A 17,142-nucleotide genomic window follows, 5' to 3' on the forward strand; every position below is an offset into this window, starting at 1 on the left:
AGTTGACCTGATTCAATTTCCTTGAGATGGTGGTGGTGAGTGGTGGAGGAGAGAGAGAGAGAGAGAGAGATGTAGATTCCAGGGAAGGGAAGAAACAGGTTGAGGACAGAGAGACAGTGTTTACTTCTATCACATAAAGTTTTCATACAGTTAGCAGTTTGAACAATTATAACCCACATCTACAGGCAACTTTCACTCATACATATTTATTGAACTGATTCTCATAGACAAAAAAATGCTTCTGTTATGACTTCAAAACTGAATGTGGTTTTAGTCTATAATAACAGGGCATAGATTAATTTTAGACTTTTTATTTGATGCAACATCCAATTTTTTTAAATATATTAATCAATAGAATGGTCTTTAGGCTCATTAACTAATCAAAAAATAATTGATTACTTGTAACAAAAAAAAAAAAAAAAAAAAAAAAAAAAAAAATAGTTGACAGGTGCAGACCTTTAAATTTCTCTGCTGGCTGTTATGTAGGACAGTAGTGGTGCTATCTTCCTCTCATTGTTACTGAGTGCTGGACACTGGCTGGATGCTCCAAATACTTCAGTGGTGTTCTGCCACTGAAGTGGACATCACCTCGGCTAACATTCTTAAAAATAACTGCCTTAAAGAATTTTAAATATCACACTTTCCAAAACTAAAATATTATTATTTTTTTCAAAATGGGTGAACAACCCTTTAAGTGCCAATAACTGCCAAAGACAGAATTAAGGAAGTGAAAGCACTGTGACTGGGATATGATACTACATATGAATATGAAGCAACAGAACAGCCTGTTATTATTGGCTTCTATGTTAAACAATTTTCCTACAGTAACACCAGCAGAAAGACCAACTCAGTGTTGCTCAGTTTTGCTATACTTAGTCTTCTGACTAGAACTGCAAAAACATTCATTGTATCCTAACAGAAGAAATTCTAAACACTCACAACATATTCCAAATCACTCAACCAATATTTCAAACACTTTTTCAATATCTGAAGTCCACAGACAAAGTGATTTTTCAAAACTGTAATGAATCAGGCAGTAAAGTGCAGCGCTACATTTGACAGTATGGTAAAAACTCACCATTATGTTCTGTTATGTTAGATACAGAAGCTAAGTCCAGTGTGGTTTTCAAGTGTCTTTGTCTTGCTGGGTGACATTTAATGTTTGCCTGCTTTGTCTCTGTCAGAGAATTTCTCCCTACGTCTCTCTCAGATCTCTCCAGGTCAATTTCCCAGTTCTCTCCTTCCTGTTTTTCTACTGTTGTGGTAACCAAGACAACTGCCCTGCTACCGACCGACTTCCCCTCACACCCTGACCTATGCATTGGCTTTATGGGTAATGGAGTCCTTTGCGTTCCAACGCTACTAGGATTTTTTGTGGACTCCCCCTCACTGGATGCAAACGCCACCGTCGGTTCTATGAGTAACAATGTTTCTTCTTCTGTCCCCAGTGTACTTCCTGTAGTCTCTGTCTGTGTCCTTGCAGTTCCTTCAACAGCTTCTCTGGTAGATTTGTTTTTTCCAAGAGTTTTAGTTCTGTGTTTTGTAGTCCTTTTTTTGCTTTTTCTGCTACGCACAACACACCAGTTGGCAGCAGGGGTAACTTCCTGTTCTCCTCCTGTTTCCTGCCTATGAAAAAAATTTCCTGTGGTACAGGATGTATGACTGAAAATGGTAGAACCCTCCCTTTGCTTTCTCCCCTCCAATGAGGGAGGACTTTCTTGTTCCTGTTTTGCTTTACCACAGTTCTCTATGGTTGCCACAGCCATGTCTGCAGCCTCCTTGCTCTCTGGTTGGCCATTAGAGCAAGGCCACACTCTACAGGGAGGGCTGCTGAGGTCATGATTAGAGGTCAGGGGTGGGGAGGCAGGTGCTGATTTGAAGATACCACCAAGATCTGATTTTCCCTGCAAGGAAGAGAGGAGAAATCAAGATCCAACATATCATAAAAAATGACATCACATAACCAACTAAGTAGCACTTGAAAAGCATTTATTGTCTTCCAATGTTCTGTATCAATTACTATACAAATCATTTGGGAAGAAAACTCATGTTATCATACATATCTAGCGGTAATAAACTGTTTTGCTGTCAGAGTTACTAAATACTGATTATAATCCTTTCTAGATACAATTCTCCACTACCATTACAGAAGTCTCCACAAGCATTGTAAAATGCACATAAATAAAAAAACAACAATATATTTTCTGCATATTATAAAACGAGTGTAGGCCATTTTTTCTATCTTATGGTACACTATATATAAAACAAAAACAAGCATACACAAAAAAGCTGAGTTAAATCATCAATGTTATCAACATTAGGTGTTCGTGGTCTACATGAAAGGTGAATACAATGACAGCTACAAGTGACCCCTAAGTTTACAGTTATCAAGCAAAATGAAATTACAACTAGGACAGCCAGGGCTGTGCTTACCAGTATCCCTACCCAGAAATGTGTAGCTGTCACCACAAAGACTTTCCAGTATTTTACAAACCAAACAATGTACATGTGTGCATTATAACATTAACTTTTGTTCGGTCTCTTTCTTTGTCAACAACATGAATTCTATTTGCAATATTATTTTAATCATAACATTAACTACAAATTTTCCAAAAATATTAACAATAATAATAGTAGGCCTACAAATATGACAATTAATGACTGAGGATACAGCCGATAACAACAAATGTTGTTTTAATCTTGCTCCAAATATATTGTTGCGACTCTTAAAATTATAACGGGTAAAGAAAAGTCAAGGAAGGTGGAAAATGTTAGTTCTTGCTAACTAAATGGAAGTATTTTCTTAACTGTCACCAAAATTGACCACTCCAGGTACCCCCATCGATGTAACCAAGAAAGTGTCTTCTATTGGGTTAAGGTGGTGTGAGTAAAAGTCTAATGCTACAAGAGGTCAAAAGTAATTTCCTCCACCATATATAGTTTTGCTATGTCTTTTGGTCAAAACAGGACAGCATTGTCACCAGTATTCCACTGTTAAGTCTAGAAAAAGCAAGTCAGTAAGGCAGTTAGTGACATACTAGTTTGCACGCATGCACTGCATGTTTTATACATGCAAAAACTGGTAGGCTGTAGGCACAATGCCTATAGCCTTTAGTCATGGTCTGTAGTGGGGCACTGAGGTTAATTTTACATTGTAAAGCTGTTACCCATCATTGATCTCTTTATGCTTGTGTTGGCTGGCCTGCACTGTTGACAAGGAGGCTGGGTCAGAAGTACATTTTATGAGCTTTATTTTATTTTATTTTGATTTATTTTGAAGGCTTTCTTAGGTCTGAGGTCAAACTGTGTAAGATGGTGCCACATATGGGTGCAGCAACCCGGAGCTCTCTATATAGATGACACCTGTTCCTATGCCCTTATCCCCACTTCCTCGGATCAATACCAGTTTGCTTACAGGGCAAACAGGTTATGTCCAGATGCTATTCACTGATTGAATCTCCACCTACAATACCACCCCCCACCAAGCTGGCCATCAAATTAAACATCCTGGCATCAACCACCACCTGTGAAACTGGATTCTGGACTGGTACCTACAGATCACAAACAGTGTACATGGGTGAGCACTTCTTCATTGCTATTTACCATTAACAATGAAACTGCCAACAGAGAAGAGGATAAGAACTTGGTGAGCTGGGGCTGAGACAACAATCTTGCTCTAAACTCAAAGAAAACAAAAAGAACTGATCTTGGACTTCAGGGGACTGAGACACCAATGCCACCATCCCATCAGAGGGTGGAGGCAGTTCAGAGCTTCAGTTTCCTTTTAGTCCATCATTAGGTACTGCAGCACAACACGGAACACTAGCTGCACTTCTGAGAACAGGAAATCTAACGCATCATAAAAACTCCACAGAGTAACATCAACTCACAGGTCCCAACACTGGAAGAGATCTACAGAACCTGATGCAGACCCAAAGCCATGAACATCTGCAGAGACCTGACCCACCCCGGCCATAGCATCTTCACCCTTCTGCCACTTGGCTAGTGATACAGAGCCCTTTATGCCCAAACAACCAGGCTGAGGAGGAGTTTTTACCCCAGTGCTGAACACACAGTGCCCCCCGGTGACTGTTTATTAGTTATTCTATCTCTCTTTAACAGAAAAAAGCAGTTAAAATAAACCACTGTGACTGTTCCTTATTCTAGCTACTCTCTCACCCAACCACACTGCAAGACTGGCTCCTCTTAATCCCAGTGCAGTACTCAAGTATTTCAACCTTATTGAGTGATCATGTTGTTTTTTGCTGTTTGGTGTTATCTTTTGTTGTTATGGTCTGTTGATCACTTATACAGTATGTTTTATCTGGGTGCTGCTGCCTCTTGGCCAGGTCACACATAAAGAGATTCGGAGCGTCAGTATTTCCTCACGTGGTTAAATAAACATTTAACTCATTGTTTAATAAATATTCTCATCTCCTTGATCCTCCAACCTCATGTTTACTTGTATTTGTTAGTTTTGAGGCTACCCTTCAGTGATTTACAAGATACATTAAAAAAAATGACTGATTGACTGTCTGACTGTACACCCAACAGATTTGGTTTTGTATTAGGACTCAAAAATGGGATCAATACAACTGGATACATACAAAGTACTATATACCTCCCCCATGGTAGCTGTATGAACAAACAACACCATATCTATACTTTCATCCCTAATGGAGCACAAGACAGCGTTGCCCTCCATCCCCACAGCTGTTTTCAGCTGTAATCAAGCAGTTTGAATCAATGCTGGTATAAGACAAATAATAGGAACATAAGGTCTCATTATACACAGATGACATACTCTATTCTTCTTTGTATCTGACTGTTCTCTGTCTTTGTCCAACATCTTAAATCTGTTAAATTTGTGATTATCTGGTTATAAGGTTAGCATACAGAAAAGTGAGGTGATACTTCTTAATTTTTGGAATGACTACTTGCCAAAGACATGTTGCCTGGCTGACAACATTCTGAATTTGGCCAAGCAGTAATCAGCGAATCATTAGCTGATCACCATCATTGTTTATCAATGAAGTTTTCTGAGGCTGATTAGCCAGTTACTATGAACAAACTAATTTAATTTCACTACTGTTTGGTTGATGACTTATTTATCAAAACAAAACCTGAACTGTAAACTGTGTACTGAATTGAAGGGTTGGGTTGTATAACTTCCTGGATGTGTGCTCCCTTGGGCTGCTAATCTACAATACTGCATTTGTGTCTCTACATTGACTTCAATAGTGCAGCAAAACAGCTCCCAAAATTACATTTTTAACACATAAACGAATGCAAACAAAAGTGACAATAATAATTATAAGACGAAGAAGAAGAAGAAGAAGAGGAGGAAGAAGAAGAAGAAGAAGAAGAAGCGGAAGAGGAAGAAGAAGAAGACGAAGAAGAGGAAGAAGAGGAAGAGGAAGCAGAGGAAGAAGAAGAGGAAGAAGAAGAAGAAGAAGAAGAAGAAGAGAGACCCGGAATACTTGTTCTTCCTTTCTTCTTCTAGGTCACAGTGCAGAAGTTTCCTAAAGAAACTACCTGCCAGATCTACTTTCCAATACAGATGTGAAAATAAAAAGAAAAGAGATGGTTAAATTTCCTAAAAGAAAGCAAAAATGGGTATCTTGACTTTTATTTAGACTTTTCTATTCTTTAATATTGGCATAACCTGCTTTGTTCGTGTTATTTCAATATCTTGCTATTTTAGAGCAGCCTTCAACCTTTTAACAAAGTTTCATGCAAAGCTGGTCCTACCTTTTAGAGACATCCTGCTAACAAAAAAATGGAATGGGGCGAAAACATAATGTGTCCAACTCTGTTGGCTGAGGTAATTATGAGCTTATGTACCTGTATGACTTTAGTTAAGCCTGATTATAATTATTAGTCTTCATTTTATGAATCACAGATAAAGATATGCTGACTACTACATTAAGGATCAGCATAGGCAAGATTAATTTCAGCTTTTAGCAGTTACTACCTTTGTCAAGAAAAAAAGCCCTGTAAAGCATACACAGGAAGGTTCCAGCTTACCTTGTTTTCTTGGTGAAGCTGAACCAATGCGCTTAGGTCTTTCACCTCTTCCTGTAAGCAACAGCTTACAATGATCTCTGTTTCTCGTCCCTCCCTCTCTTGTGGGGTAGAGAGTGTTAAGGTGTAAGTACCAAGACTTGGGTGGTGCTGAAACACTCGGCCACCTGGGTAAATGTGCAGTTGATCCTCTGGCTCCACTTGATCTGGTAATGACGTCTCATACCTGCAATGAAACAAATGCATACCTATCTGAGAGAGACTGAAACTGAGGGATAAACAAATATGCGCACGGGCATGCACACACACACACACACACACACACACACACACACACACACAAAACGAAACACAGAATATCTACAAGTATAATTTAAGACACACACTTCTTCAAAAGGCCTGCTTCTCTGTCTTTGTCACACAGTTGTAGCTCTCTTGCTCTTACAAACATGCATGGATGTTAGTAGAAAAATCTGTCAGAATTTATCCTACACGCAAGGCTCAAGTTCTAAGGAATGTGTCCTGAAACAACCATTTTCTCACTACTATGCCTTCTGAGTTAAACTAAGAACAAATGATCAAAGCGGTCTGAACACAGATGTCAGTGTGTTTGACTGTTTGATTAAAAAAAAAAAAAATTCTAACATTTACATTTTCTGACTGACAAGTACATGCCCAGAAACTTAGGCAGCAAAAATCCAGAGCTGCCTACTAACATTCTCTAAGAAATTCAAATATACCACCAACCTGCATGCTGAACCAGTGACAATTGCTGTCAAGCACACAGCAAAAACAGACACACCTATCTGATGGGTGACATCACGTTCATTTATCCAGACTTTCTAACCATGCCCACATTAAATATATCCACACCCTAAACTAGGATCAACTGTGCTGCCAATAATATGAACTGAAACTCATTTTGTCCAATATGCCACACACATACACATCAAACTACACTATATACTTTTGGATGACTGACCACTCTGGGGTTCTTTTTTTTTTTTTTTTTTTTGTACATTTGTATAACACAGCTCTTATGGGTACTATTGAACATAATAGATAGATAGATAGATAGATAGATAGATAGATAGATAGATAGATAGATAGATAGATAGATAGATAGATAGATGACTTTATTTGTCATTCACACCATGGTACATGACGGAACGAAATATAGAGACTCAGGTCCCGGTTGCACCCTAATTAAAAATTAAAAACAACCTAATTAAAACAAGCTAACTGGGCACTTCTTGAGGTACATTTGGGTGCTTTTGGGTGACTGAGCATTTTGGTGTATTTTTGGTTACTATTTGGGCCATTTGGGTGGCAGGGCAGTTTTGGGATTCAATTCGTACTTTGGGGTGATTAGCAGGACCCCTTCCCATGTGTCTCTGCAACTGTAAAAAGAACAACAACAACAAAAAAAGACACCCCACCCCCCCTAAAAGGACCCCATCCTATTGCAAGGGTGGTCTGATGGATAGTTGGCTATTATACTGTTAACAATACAGAGATTTTCAAACTCACTCACCCACACACACCTTCCCAACCAACCATGTCTGTTCTAAACCGGTTTGTCTTCATAGTGAAGGCATTACCACTCTAGTAATGAACACTCACCACCTATGAACTGACTTCAGACTACACTTGGACTTCAAATGACTTCATGCTGGACTTTGCTACATTTTAAATTGCCTCCATTACAGAGTAAAAAAAAAAAAAAACTTAAAGCTGCAAGCAGCGTTGGGCGGGCCCTCGCCCCCCCGTGCATGTCGGGGGCGGCGCGCGTGTCGTGATTCAAAGCTTAAACGAGTCACGAGACTCGGATGTATAAATCTCCCATTTACATGATTTTTCTATCTTTTATCGTTTTTGAGTTATGGCAGTTTTAGTTTGAGAGTGTTTTCTGCTCCCTCTGAGCTCTTGCGCATTCCTGAGGCAGCTAGAGTGAGTCACATGTCCAGGCAGAGTGCAGAGCAGAGCACACCAGAGTCAAAAATGTTTGAAAACTCTTAACAGCTCCCACAAACTTGGTCCAATCCACAATCCACGTTTTCAAAGCCGTCAGAGTTTTACTTTAGACTCCAGGGGCCTAATTAGTGCCCAATGTCAGCCTTTTCACACCAAACTCCATGGGAAAAAATTAGGTTTTGGTTTTGGCCACTGTGACTTTGAAGGCTTATAAAATCCAAACGAATCGAGTAATGACAAAATCCTTCAGAACTTTTGTTCAGCACTGTGTCCTCTGTCATCTGTTAAATTTTCAAGCCGCTGCCATTTACGGCCTGGGAGGAGATAGATTTTGTTCAAAGCGGAATTTTGTGCGTGAACGTGAACATTCCAACGCAAATTGCGGACTTCCTGTTGGTTTTAGGTTGGGGGTGTCAGCGCGTGATTTGTAGGGCTTGATGAGACCTACATTTCGGCAGTGGTTTGGTGTTTCTATCACATTCCTGTGGGCCATAGCGGCTGCCTTTGAGTGCCTAGGTGGCGCTACCGAGCCCATTTTTGCACTTAGGGGGTCCGTTTGTCCATTTTATCAAATTTTTCGCCAGACCTGGCCTGCGTGCCGAATTTGGTGAGTTTTCAATCAATCAACATTTTTAATGACCAAATTTTTACAGTTATAACCTTGGCTTGATATTTTTGTTATTAAGTGAAAGAGCTAAAGTAATTAATTGTTTTCTTGTTATCATTTGTATTTAGAATATGACACAGTAAAAATACATCCAAATCCAAAACCTTTATGAAAGTGATGACATGTTTTATTTATTTATTTATTTATTTATTTATTTATTTATTTTTGTGAAATTAAGTGACAACAGACAAGGTGACATAGGGGACAAATAAATTACACCAAGTGGACATTAAGTATTATGTAGCAAAGAAAAAATTGTTAAATAACTCTAAATATGTTTTATATTTTAGATTCCTCAAAGTAGCCACCCTTTGCTTTGCTGACAGCGCTGCAAACCCTTGGCCTTCTCTCAATGAGCTTCATGATGTAGTCACCTGAAATGGTTTTCACTTCACAGGTGTGCCTTGTCAGGGTTCATTTGTGGAATTTCTTGCCTTCTTAATGGGGTTGGGACCATCAGTTGTGTTGTGCAGAAGTCAGATTGGTACACAGCCTTGACAGCCCTATTTGACAACAGTTAAGGCTGAATTATGCTTCTGCATAAGCGGAGCGTACAGGGGTTATGCGAAGCTTGTGGGGGTTGTGCGACCGCCACAGAGCCTTAACGTGCACCTCTGAAAAATTGTTACTACGCAGACCCCACGTAGCCCCGAACACAGGCCCCCACTGACAACAAGAGCTATGATTGGTCCGCTGAACTATTTCGCCCCTCCGGCATCACGTCCAGTTGTGCGTCATTTTTAAAATAACTGCTGTTGTGATCACATCTTGACTCGTCAGTTGATTTCAAATTGTTTGGAAAGTTTGGATCATGCTGGATCTGGATCGACTGCTGCTCCTTTTAAAAATAGCGCTGCTGGCACCACAACAGGTAGAGGAGTGACCATACATCACAGGCTGTATGTACAGTACAGGCCAAAAGTTTGGACACACCTTCTCATTCAATGCGTTTTCTTTATTTTCATGACTATTTACATTGTAGATTCTCACTGAAGGAATCAAAACTATGAATGAACACGTGGAGTTATGTACTTAACAAAAAAAGGTGAAATAACTGAAAGCATGTTTTACTTTCTAGTTTCTAGTTTCTTGAAACCAGTGTGTTTGTTGCTGCTGTTTACATTCCACCGGATGCAAATTCCAAAAATGCATTCCAAGAATTGTATGAGGTCATCAGCAGTCACATGGCAAAACAGCCAGATGCTGTTATTATTGTTGCTGGGGATTTTAACCAAATGGACCTCAGAACTGTTTTGCCTAGATTCCACCAGCACGTCCACATCCCCACCAGAGGAAACAACACACTGGACCATGTCTACACCAATGTTCCTGGCAGCTACAGAGCCCTCTCTCGTCCTCATTTTGGCCAGTCAGACCACATCTCCCTGCTTCTCCTGCCTACCTACATCCAGCTGACAAAAAGGGTCAAACCAACTGTAAAAACAGTTCAAGTGTGGACAGATGAAGCTACAGCAGCTCTACAGGACTGTTTTGAATGCACGGACTGGCAGATGTTCAGGGATGCTGCTACCCAGGAGAACCATATTGACCTTGAAGAATACGCATCATCAGTGACATCATACATCAGCAAATGTGCTGATGATGTGGTAAAAATAAGGACAGTTAAGTCATTCCCTAATGAGAAAGCTTGGATGAATGGAGAGGTGAGAGCTCTATGTAGAGCCAAAAAAGCTGCCTTTAAGTCAGGTGACAAAGAAGCCTACAACACTGCCAGAGCAAAACTGAAAGCTGGCATCAAGGAGGCAAAGCGAAGGCATCAGCAGAGACTGGAGAGAGACCTCAACACCAAAAAGCGCTACAAAAGCAGGAGCGCTCCCATCATGTGTGAGGCCACGTTACCAGACGAGCTAAACTGCTCGCTTTGATCTCAACAGGGAATCAGCTGTAAAGTCTACTCCGCCTCCAGAGGACCGGCCACTGTCAGTATCCACTGTGGATGTGAGGAAAGTCCTGCTGAAAGTGAATATGAGTAAAACTGCTGGGTCTGACAACATCTCTGGCCGTGTACTAAAAACATGTGCCAACCAGCTAGTGGATTTCATTACTGACATTTTCAACATATCACTGTCACAGGAGAGTGTTCCCACCTGCTTCAAGACAGCCACCATTATCCCTGTGCCTAAAAAGTCTGAAGAAGTGCTTTGAGAAACTGGTTCTCCAGCACATAAAGAACAACATCCCTGCCAGTCTGGACCCTCAGCAGTTTGCATTCAGAACCAACAGATCCACAGAGGATGCCATCTCCACTGCTCTCCATTCAGTCTTCACTCACCTGGAGAAAAGCAGCACCTACATCAGAATGCTGTTTGTTGATTTCAGCTCAGCTTTCAACACAATCTCCCCCATGAAGCTGATTGGAAAACTGAACACTCTGGGCATCAGTACCACTCTCTGCAACTGGATACTGGACTTCCTCACAAACAGACCCCAGTCAGTTCGGATTGGCAGTCTCTCCTCCTCCACTCTAGTGCTCAACACCGGAGCGCCCCAGGGCTGTGTGCTCAGCCCCCTCCTGTTCACGCTGTGCACCCACGACTGCAACCCCCGACATGGAGAAAACTCTATTGTGAAGTTTGGGGATGACACCACCATCATCGGCCGGATTTCCAACAATGATGAGTTTTCCTATCGGGAGGAAATCAACCATCTTGCAGAATGGTGCACAGAAAACAACCTACAGCTCAACATCAGCAAAACCAAAGAGCTGATAGTTGATTTTAGAAAAAAGGAGGCAAAGACACACAACCCTGTCTACATCAATGGAGCTGAGGTGGAGCAAGTGAGGAGTTTTAAGTTCCTGGGAATCAACATAACAGAGAACCTGTCATGGACTTCACATATCTCTGCCCTGGTTAAAAAAGCTCAGAAACAGCTGTATTTCTTAAGGAAACTTAAGAAATACAGGGGGTCGCGCATGGGATGTGCGCGACCCAGGACAGGAAGACTCTGCAGCGATTGATTAAAACTGCCCAAAACATCATTGGCACCCATCTACCAAGCCTCAGTGAAATTGGGGAGGTGAGGTGCCTGCGCAGAGCCAAAAGGATCCTAAAAGACAACACCCACCCCAGCCACAGCCTGTTCACCCTGCTGCCGTCAGGAAAAACATACAGAAGTATCCGCTGCCGTACCACCAGACTACAGAGCAGCTTCTTCCCTCAGGCTGTGAGATTACTAAATGCACCATCTGAACTCCTCCATGTTTAATAATTTTATGTTTATACATTCAATTAATCAATCAAGAGGGAACCACATTTTAATTTCATTATACAACCTGTTGTATAATGACCAATAAACTTCCTTGTATCCTTGTACATTCTTTTGCATTGCTGTGGTATGAAAATCATCCAATTTAGAGGTTAAATACTGTAAAAAAAAAAAAAAAATAGTGGCTATTACTCTCACTCCAAAAATATCCCTAAAAAAAAAACATAACAGTCAAACCTCAGTATGAAGTACTCACTGTGTGAAGAGCTCTAAAAGATGCTGGTGTCCCTTTGACTTTGCCAGACATACTGGAGTTTGTCCATGAGCGTCTGTCTTCCTCAATGCCTCCCTCCCCCCTGGCTGCTTGAGGAGAAATGATGCCACTCTCTTCAGGCCATGACTGGCAGCCAAGTGGAGCAGGGTGGGCTGCTGCTGGCACTGAGAGAGATCTAGAGAAGAGGAAGGGAAAAGAGGAGGTGAGGGGAGGACCAGGCAATTAGAATGAGAACAAGGTAGGTATTTCATATTAAAGAGAGAAATGTGGGAGGAGAGAGGGTAAGGGGAGAGTGAGGGGAGGATCTAACCAGTGACTTACACTTGAAAATAGTGCAAGGTAAGACTAATATATTAATTTGTGACATACAGGTTGGTCAATTGCACAACATTTTTAATTTTGCCCTTCTATACCACCTCAGTGGATATGAAATGGAGTAATCAATCAGATGAGATTGAAGTGTAGACTTTCAACTTTAATTTAAGGGACTAAACAAATATGTGGCATTAACCGTTAAGGAATTACAGCCAGTTTTATACATTGTCACCCCATTTTCAGAGGCTCAAAAGTAATTGAACAAACTATACATAACATACATAATTATAAGGATTGTATTCAATATTTGGTGGAAAATCCTTTGCAGTCTATGACTGCCCTGCCTGAAGTCTAAAGCCCATGGACAACATCACCAAATTCTGAGTTTCCTCCCTTGAGATGCTCTGCCAAGCCTTTACTATATTGTATATACTTCTGCATCTACTCTATTCTATTTCTATCTATCTATCTATCTATCTATCTATTTATCTATCTATCTCTCTAGTGCAGCTGCCTTCAGTTGTTGCTTGTTTGTGGGTCTTTCAGCCTTCAATTTGGTCTTGAGCAAGTGAAAAGCATGCTCAGTTGGGTTGAGGTCTGGCGACTGACTTGGCCATTGAAGAATATTCCACTTCTTTGCTTTCAGTAACTCTAGGGTTGGTTTCGCAGTATGTTTTGGCTCACTGTCCATCTGCACTGTGAAAAGCTGTCCTGTGAAAAGCTAAACACATTTTATGCTCGCTTTGATCTCCTCAACAGAGAGTCAGCTGTAAAGTCTACTCCGCCTCCAGAGGACCGGCCACTGTCAGTATCCACAGTGGATGTGAGGAAAGTCCTGCTGAAAGTGAATATGAGTAAAGCTGCTGGGCCTGACAACATCCCTGGCCGTGTACTAAAAACATGTGCCAACCAGCTAGTAGATGTCATTACTGACATCTTCAACATATCACTGTCACAGGAGAGTGTTCCCACCTGCTTCAAGACAGCCACCATCATCCCTGTGCCTAAAAAGTCTGCAGTGTCTAATCTAAATGACTACCGCCCTGTGGCACTCACCCCCATCCTGATGAAGTGCTTTGAGAAACTGGTTCTCCAGCACATAAAGAACAACATCCCTGCCAGTCTGGACCCCCAGCAGTTTGCATTCAGAACCAACAGATCCACAGAGGATGCCATCTCCACTGCTCTCTACTCAGTCTTCACTCAACTTGAGAAAAGCAGCACCTACATCAGAATGCTGTTTGTTGACTTCAGCTCAGCTTTCAACACAATCTCCCCCATGAAGCTGATTGGAAAACTGAACACTCTGGGCATCAGTACCACTCTCTGCAACTGGATACTGGACTTCCTCACAAACAGACCCCAGTCAGTTTGGATTGGCAGTCTCTCCTCCTCCACTCTAGTGTTCAACACCGGAGCCCCCCCAGGGCTGTGTGCTCAGCCCCCTCCTGTTCACGCTGTGCACGCACAAGACACACAAAGGAGGTGGTGTCAAAGGAGGCAAAGACACACAACCCTGTCTACATCAATGGAGCTGAGGTGGAGCAAGTGAGCAGTTTCAAGTTCCTGGTAATCAACATAACAGAGAACCTGACATGGACTTCACATATCTCTGCCCTGGTTAAAAAAGCTCAGAAACGGCTGTATTTCTTAAAGAAACTTACGTAACCAAAATTCCCATCACATCACAAACTGGCATGGGATGTGCTTGGCTGAGGACAGCAAGACTCTCCAACGAGTGGTTAAAACTGCCCAAAACATCACTGGAACCCATCTACCAAGCATCAGTGATATCGGGGAGGTGAGGTGCCTGCGCAGAGCCAAAAGGATCCTAAAAGACAACACCCACCCCAGCCACAGCCTGTTCACCCTGCTTCCATCAGGCAAAAGATACAGAAGTATCCGCTGCCGTACCACCAGACTACAGAGCAGCTTCTTCCCTCAGGCTGTGAGACTACTAAATGCACCATCTGCACTCCTCCATGTTTAATAATTTTATTTTCTATACAATCAATGAATCAATCAAGAGGGAACCACACTTTAATTTCATTATTCAACCTGTTGTATAATGACCAATAAACTTCCTTGTATCAGTTTTGTGACATCTTGTTCAATCTGAGCAGACAGTATAGCCCTATAAACATCAGAGTTAATCCTGCTACTTCCATCAGCAGCCACATCATCAATAAAGACTAGTGAGCCAGTTCCATTGACAGCCATACATGCCCACGCCACAACACTGCCTCCACCATGCTTGACAGATGATGTGCTATGCCTTGGGTCATGAGCTGGTCTTATCATTCTCCACATTTTTCTCTTGTTAATCTTCATTTCATCTGTCCAAAGAACCTTGTTCCAGAATTGGGAGGCTTTTTGAGGTGTTTTTTTGCAAAGTTGTGAAGATGTAGATGTTGTGAATGGGTTTTTCTTCATCAGGAAAAGAATTCATCGGTCATCCAAATTATGAATATTGTGTCACTGTACAAATACTTATGAACCTAGCTGTATCAGGCTGATACTGGTGTTTAAATACATACTGGACATCAGCTATTTGTGTTCTACTGCTATGATAGAGCAGCTTCCCTGACTGTTGCTACATTAAAATAGTCTCTAAAATCTGGAATGAAATTGCATTTTCTTGCACAGAAACACATTTAGTTGTTCAAATATGTTATTTTTGTAAATTAATTAAAGCCAAATGTATGCAAGCCTTGAACAGGTGCGCAAGGTCACCCTGCCATAGATAGCTACTAACCCTATGGACTAATTTCATTAGATTGGGCTTCAATGGAGAGTTTCAATTTCACATGATGGTCTGAGAAACCCCAACAAAAATACTTCACCTGACAGAGATGCTTGAAAGTACTTAATTTGTCATGAAAATTAGTAAATCTAAAGGTATTAAATATTGGCACAAAATATGGTTTCAGCAGTGATTAAGAGGTCCAAGCACTAAGGAATCTAACAATGATGTCGCACCCCCACTTGGCTGAGTTTGTGTTCCATGTTTGGTGTCAATGGGACAGGTTGTTATGGAGCTTTTCCTTGAGCTTGGTACTAGGATAAATCTGACCTCCTATATGGAAAAGTGCAAAGAAACTCCAGTTAAGTCAGAACGCTAAGTCAGAATACAGTTATGACATGCTCCAGCAGGTGTCATTGTTAGCTAGCTCGATTAACAGCAGTGAATAAACTTTTTGCATGGAGTAAGATACAGCATCAAATCTAGTTGAAGTGACCATCCACAGCACCACTCAGAAATTCATATGTTCAACTGGAACATAACTGGCAGCATCTTACCACTAGGATTGTGTCAGGATTGAATGAACTCCACAAGTTACTGGTTGGAAAAAAATAATATGTGAAGCTCAGTTTCCATTTCCGGTACTTCAAAACACCTGAGTGGTTTTTGACCAGCTACAATCTCAGTCTCACATATTGGTAGCTCTTTTTAGGGCCCGAGCACTGTCCCAGTGCGAAGCCCTATTGTTTTTGTAAGGTTTTTCTCTTCTTCTTCTTATTATTATTATTACGTCCAAGTAAACCTTAATTTGACCCCCTATACATGCTCAAAAACTCACCAAATTCGGCACGCACACCAGGTCTGGTGAAAAATTCGATAAAATCAAAAATCGAACCCCCCAGGTGCAAAAATGGGCTCGGTAGCGCCACCTATGGACGCAAAGGCAGCCCCTGCGGCCCACAGGAATGTGATAGAAAGACCAAACCAGTGCCGAAACGTAGATCTCATCAAGCCCGACATTTTTCGTGCCCGTGCCCCCACCTAAAACCAACAGGAAGTCCGCAATTTGCGTTTGAAAGTCACGTTTTCGCCCAAATTTGCGCTTTGTAGAAAATGTATCTCCTCCCAGGGCGTTAATTTCATCGACTTAAAAATTTTAATACATGACAGAGGACATAGTGCTTAACAAAAGTTCAGAAGGAATTTACGTTCCTGTGAACCGTTTGGATTTCAAAAGCCATCAAAGTCAGAGTGTCCACAACCAGTGCCTCCACTTTTTTCCATGGACCCTGGTGTGCCTGCTGTGAATTAACATGCACTTGCCGTGAGCATAGGCACTAATTAGGCCCCAGCAGTCCAAAGTAAAAGTCTGACAGCTTCCAAACCTATGCAGATGGAAAGAGGACTGATTCTCCTACAAAAATAGGAGGACTTGCTGTGGATTGGAAAAAGTTTGTGGCCGCGGTGAAGACTAGTTTAACAGGTTTGGACTCTGTTTTTTTTTCTCTGCTCTGCCTGCTCTGCCCTCCCCCACAGAAGCAGAAACAACTCTCAAACTCAAACGCAAGCTTAGGGCGACATCTGCTGGAGGAGCACCGCTAGCAACTGGGCCAGAACTGTGTGTGTGTGTGTGTGAGTGTAAGTGAGTGAGAGAGTGAGTGAATGAATGTGTGTGTGTGTGTGTGTGTGTGTGTGTGAGAGTGAGTGTGTGTGTGAGTGAGTGTGTGTGTGTGTGTGTGTGTGTGTGTGTGAGTGAGTCAGTGAGTGAGTGAGTGAGTGAGTGAATGAGTGTGTGGGTGTGTGGGTGTGTGTGTGTGTGTGCCTATAGCCACAGCCACTGGGCACAAGTGGGCACGAGGTGGCATGGGTGCGAGGGCCCGTCCAACGCTGCTTGCAGCTTTAATTTAAATTAATCTT

General features: G+C 41.6%; 1 protein-coding gene across 2 annotated transcripts in view; it reads right to left on the reverse strand.

Moving 5' to 3' along the window:
* Positions 1-17,142, reverse strand: part of akap13 (A-kinase anchoring protein 13) — a 270,096-nt gene that overhangs the window by 170,512 nt on the left and 82,442 nt on the right. For both annotated transcript variants that reach the window (XM_030054645.1, XM_030054644.1), the window contains exons 7-9: positions 12,150-12,342; positions 6,028-6,250; positions 1,079-1,904 (exon numbers count right to left, since the gene is read on the reverse strand). In XM_030054645.1, coding sequence (XP_029910505.1) covers positions 1,079-1,904; positions 6,028-6,250; positions 12,150-12,342 — 1,242 coding nt within the window. The remainder of the gene's footprint in view (positions 1-1,078; positions 1,905-6,027; positions 6,251-12,149; positions 12,343-17,142) is intronic.

Source organism: Myripristis murdjan, chromosome 6 (genome assembly GCF_902150065.1).
Source record: "Myripristis murdjan chromosome 6, fMyrMur1.1, whole genome shotgun sequence".
In the NCBI taxonomy this organism is placed as follows: domain Eukaryota; kingdom Metazoa; phylum Chordata; class Actinopteri; order Holocentriformes; family Holocentridae; genus Myripristis; species Myripristis murdjan.